The sequence below is a fragment of the Artemia franciscana genome, chromosome 20 (assembly GCF_032884065.1).
Source record: "Artemia franciscana chromosome 20, ASM3288406v1, whole genome shotgun sequence".
In the NCBI taxonomy this organism is placed as follows: Eukaryota; Metazoa; Arthropoda; class Branchiopoda; order Anostraca; family Artemiidae; genus Artemia; species Artemia franciscana.
In genome coordinates this window covers 13,951,042-13,955,581 of record NC_088882.1, presented here as the reverse complement: position 1 = coordinate 13,955,581, position 4,540 = coordinate 13,951,042, and the positions used below count along the sequence as shown (strand labels likewise).

Sequence of the window (4,540 nt, the reverse complement as noted above, 5' to 3'; positions counted from 1 at the left end):
CAAACTAAATTGTGTGTGGCAATATAGTTTTCTGTGTTTCAGTAGCCAAGAAAAGTGTCACCACTTAATATTTAAGAGCTTTTTGGCTAATATTAATATCAATTATCTTATTAGCTTTCGTTTTTCTAATCTTCCATGAAGCTTATTAAATGCCACCTATCGAGATTTATTCCGCATCACTATCCTGTTATGCTAGATGACGTCTGGAAGTTCCAAGAGTTTCTATTCTCCAATCCCCGAATTCTATGTCTTACAGGAGCTGGCATCTCTACTGAAAGTGGAATTCCCGACTATAGAAGTGAAGGGGTTGGCTTGTATGCTACAAGCAAGTCAAGACCTGTCCAATTTCAAGGCAAGTGTTCTGATTTTACAAGAATATGGGCAAAAATTTGTTCGTAAAAACTGTCAATCTTAAATGTTCTGAATATCAATTAATGATTTCTTTCATCTGTCAGAATATCTTTATTTTAACCTGGCTCTCCATCACCTCATAAACAGGCTAAATCATACTCTTACTCCAATGCTCTGACTACATACCTGAATTTTAACAGCTTCTGATTTTTCAGATGTGGATTAGTACGGATTCCTACACCATAGCTCTGATAAAGTAAAATAGTCCTTTTTATAAAATTAAATGTCTATGTTTTTTCAGTTTTGCAATATTCAACTTATTTTATGGTTTAGTGCTTCCCTATAGCAAATGAAAACTTTTATGAAGGATTTGGATTATTGAAAATTAAAATGTATAACATTTTTATGAATCTTCAGAATAACAAGAACTGTTTCACAGACAGAACACAGGAGGTGTTTTTCGCATGAACACCACCACAAGATTCAACCTATAATCAATATATGGCAGAAGATGTTATAGAAACACTCAATGAAAAAAAAATTGTTATGTGGAGGAATATGAGGAAACTAAACAGAAAGGGTGATCGTTAAATTTGACTTCTAGCAAAAAATCCCGATATCTGTAAGAATGTATTTTCAAGTTCGTTCCAAAATATTTCTGTGCTCTTCCAGCCATAGCAACAATTAAAAATTTTAAAAATGAGTGTCTTTTTCTGGCTTACTTAACCTAACTAGGGCTTCATATTACGAGAAATGAGTTTTTAAAGGAATCGATTTTCAAATAAGCAATTTAAAAAAAAAGAAGAAGAGAACAAACTGGGTTTAAAATGATTTCTATTCAATACCAGCTAGCTGAGATGCTAGCCTACTTCTACTTTAGTTTTCAGGTGCTTTCTCCCAAACTTTCATGGCTATGCATCTGTTTTTACACTGCTTTCGATTTTTGGGATAAATTAATTGATATTTTCTGACGTTTTCAACCAATATGCCTATGTTCATCTTTAAAAAATATATTCTTTTAAAGTTTATTTTCTAGCTTGATTCTACTATTATCGTTCAAATCAAATTTATTCAACTTGGCTGTATTTTTGGAATATCGTCAAGACTAACCACGAAATTTAATGAAACTAAAATAATCGTCAAAAAGAACCTAAATCGCTGTTTCCCGTGTAAAACCGTGTATGTGTGAATGTGATGCACATTTGCTTTCATTTGATTAGCTTCTAATTAATTATTTATAATCTAACTATAGTCTTACCGTGGCATTTTGCGTTTTTTTTTAGTTCTTTTGCAGCTTTTTTTCGCCCTTAAAAAAAATAACTATTCTTGTTTAGATTTCATATCGAACCCAAAAATACGCCAGCGTTACTGGGCAAGGAACTTCCATGGATGGCCTCATTTCTCGTCGGTCCAGCCAAATGATTCACACCGCCGTGTAGCTGAAATGGAACAAAACTGTCTTTTATCAGCAGTCGTGACACAGAACGTCGACAGACTCCATACAAAGGCTGGTTGTACGAATGTCATTGAACTTCATGGGACTGCACACGAAGTCATCTGCATGCAATGTAATTACAGGATTTCTAGATATGAATTCCAAGAAACCTTAAAGGGTTATAATGAGGAACATATTGTTAAGCCAATAGAAGTCAGACCAGATTCCGACGTTGAGTTGACACAGGTATGTACTAATGATAATTTATCCCAATCAATAGCGGCATGAAAACAACTTGGCTACATCTAGAGACTATTAAGGCAGAGCAAAAACTTTTAAGAGCAAAAATTGTGGACAATATCTTAAGGTTATTTAGCTTTTTTGTTAAATTGAAAGTGATGATAAACGTTCACATTGCACAGTAAAAGAAAATTGTATTAAAAAGAAAGAAAATCTTTTGTTTTGATTTCTAGACAAGGAGATAGTACCTTCTTGCAATACCTAAAACCCTTTTATATCTGGGAAGCCAAATAAAATACTTGGAGACAATGTGAAATAAATCAATCCAGCATGTAGAGTTCAAGCGGGTTAGATTATAAATTTCAATTTACTTTTAAATCTTTAGAATTACCTCAATTGAGTATTTAGTTATTTTTTGTAAAGTTTGTTCAATAGTTGAGTTTATTTAAGCACCCAATGATCCTGTAAAATAACAAGCGGTATTTCAAGACAATTACAGATGGAGACGGGGATTCGCCGAGAAAATTTTGATGATAAAAATCTATAATTATTTTAGATTTGTGGATGTTACCTGACAAATATATAATTCCAAATAAAGATGCCCCAAAAGTCAAACATCGACAATATATGGCATAATTTGTCTAGTATCTTTTGCTCAGTTCACAAGACAAAATCTTCATAATTTCAGAAATAGTTTATTGTATATTTGCCGCAGCGTTCTTTCAAAATTTATGTCTATAAATCAGAATAACTATAATTATCTACAAGAGACCACAAAACTCACTGAAACCTGTTCTCTGAGTTTGGTATGATGTAGTAATTTTTGACACACTGTCTTCCCAATGGTTATAAGCGTTATTTTGGTTCTTAAAACGTTCCTAGATCATATTATATAGAGTAATCTATAAGCAGAGCTCCGTGGCAGGGAAGGAGAAGCTGGATTCTCCTGAAACTTTCACTGATCTACAGGAGAATTTTGAGAAAAATACAGTAAAATCACAATAGCTTCGCTTAAGAACAAGGATTTTTAAGGATCGAAACTCCCTACCCCCAATCTTGAAAAAATTATCATTCCCATAAACTTGTCACTTTCCTGATTATCATTTTTTTAGCCATTATATTCATTTATTATAGTTCAGTAGATGCATGATGCCTAGCGAAAATATAGATCAAAATATTGCTTTGCAAAAAAAAAAAAAAAAAAAAAAATTGGAAACAGAAATATCGTCCATTCATTATCCCAACCTTTGAACTTGTGTTTGACTTCTATGTTTACAAACCAATATTTATTTTTCAGATGCAAATTGAGGGATTTTTTGTACCTCCATGCCCGAATTGTTTTGGAGTGCTCAAACCGGACATAGTATTTTTTGGTGACAACGTCCCGAAGAGCCGAGTTGACAAAGTGTTTAACCATTTAGAAGAAAGTGATGCGCTTTTAGTATTAGGATCTTCGTTATACGTATACAGTGGATATAGATTTACATTGCGGGCTAAAGAATTGAATAAGTCAATAGCAATAATTAATATAGGTAAAACACGAGCTGATCATTTGGCCGATTTAAAAATTAATGCTAAGCTTAGCGATATTCTGAAAAGTGTGAAATGTTAATTATATATCCCACACCAACTTTTCCGACCCTATTTATTTAGTAAGCTGTTTTATTATTGAGCGTACCAAGGATTTTAGATTATTAAAAAGGCTAGAATGTCCTGAGAAACCCCTGCAAAAAACAATTCATTTGAATATTAATAAAAAGTATGTCAAATGTAGCTACACTTTAACTATTAAATAAAACTATTAGTTTTTAACTTTTATTCAATTAGGCTTCAAAATCGCATTTTATAAGCCAAATCACTAATTCAGAGGATTCTCATTCATGTTTTTAGAAGAATCGCTTAGAAGACTTTCCTTGAAGTTTTTTATCCTTTTCCTGATGCTAAGTACCGTTGTTTATAAATATGAAGGATACAGAAATTCCTTATGGCAATTAGTCACGTTTTGATCATCAGTTATAGTTTTAAATAGCGCGACGCGGTTACTCTTATCTTCTATAGATTGTAAAACCTCTGACTTGTACGAACTTTTGGCGAATAATTTTTGTTCCATTATTCCGTTGATTACCCGAATACATTCTTTTTATTTTTAATTTGATAATTCAAATTCAAATACTGGTCTCAGGAACATCGAAAAACTTGGCTTTATGGAACATGCAATTTCTCTCTTTTTTATGCAATTCAAAAAGAATTTGTTCTTCAAAAATGTATGTTCCCATGAATGTTATCTACCGCTTAAATCGTCTATTACTGAACAAAGCATTGCAGCTGCGTCCGACCGACTTACCTGTTCAATATGAAAGTTCCAAATTAAATTGCAAAAGGAAAGCGGCTCATATAAAAAGCTTCTAGTTCTGCAGTGCTTAGCCATGAGGAAATAAATATTTTTTGATCCAAATATTGTTTTGTTGTTTGCTTCTTTTTTTGATACATAGGAGCTTATTTTGGAAGGAGAGG

The 4,540-nt window shown here is 32.6% G+C and overlaps 1 protein-coding gene across 1 annotated transcript; it reads left to right on the top strand.

The window, feature by feature from the left end:
* The first annotated feature begins 135 nt into the window (after window positions 1-135).
* Window positions 136-4,481, top strand: LOC136039779 (NAD-dependent protein deacylase Sirt4-like). Its single transcript, XM_065723650.1, has 3 exons — window positions 136-352; window positions 1,686-2,032; window positions 3,324-4,481. The coding sequence occupies exons 1-3, from the start codon at window positions 136-138 to the stop codon at window positions 3,636-3,638; spliced, it is 879 nt and encodes a 292-aa protein (XP_065579722.1). The 3' UTR covers window positions 3,639-4,481.
* The last annotated feature ends 59 nt before the right edge of the window (window positions 4,482-4,540 follow it).

Excerpts from the sequence above, each read along its gene's own strand:
- LOC136039779 (XM_065723650.1), top strand. The coding sequence starts at position 136 with ATGAAGCTTATTAAATGCCACCTATCGAGATTTATTCCGCATCACTAT. Across the intron at positions 353-1,685 it reads AAGACCTGTCCAATTTCAAG|ATTTCATATCGAACCCAAAA; the intron begins GCAAGTGTTCTG and ends ATTCTTGTTTAG. Across the intron at positions 2,033-3,323 it reads CCGACGTTGAGTTGACACAG|ATGCAAATTGAGGGATTTTT; the intron begins GTATGTACTAAT and ends TTTATTTTTCAG.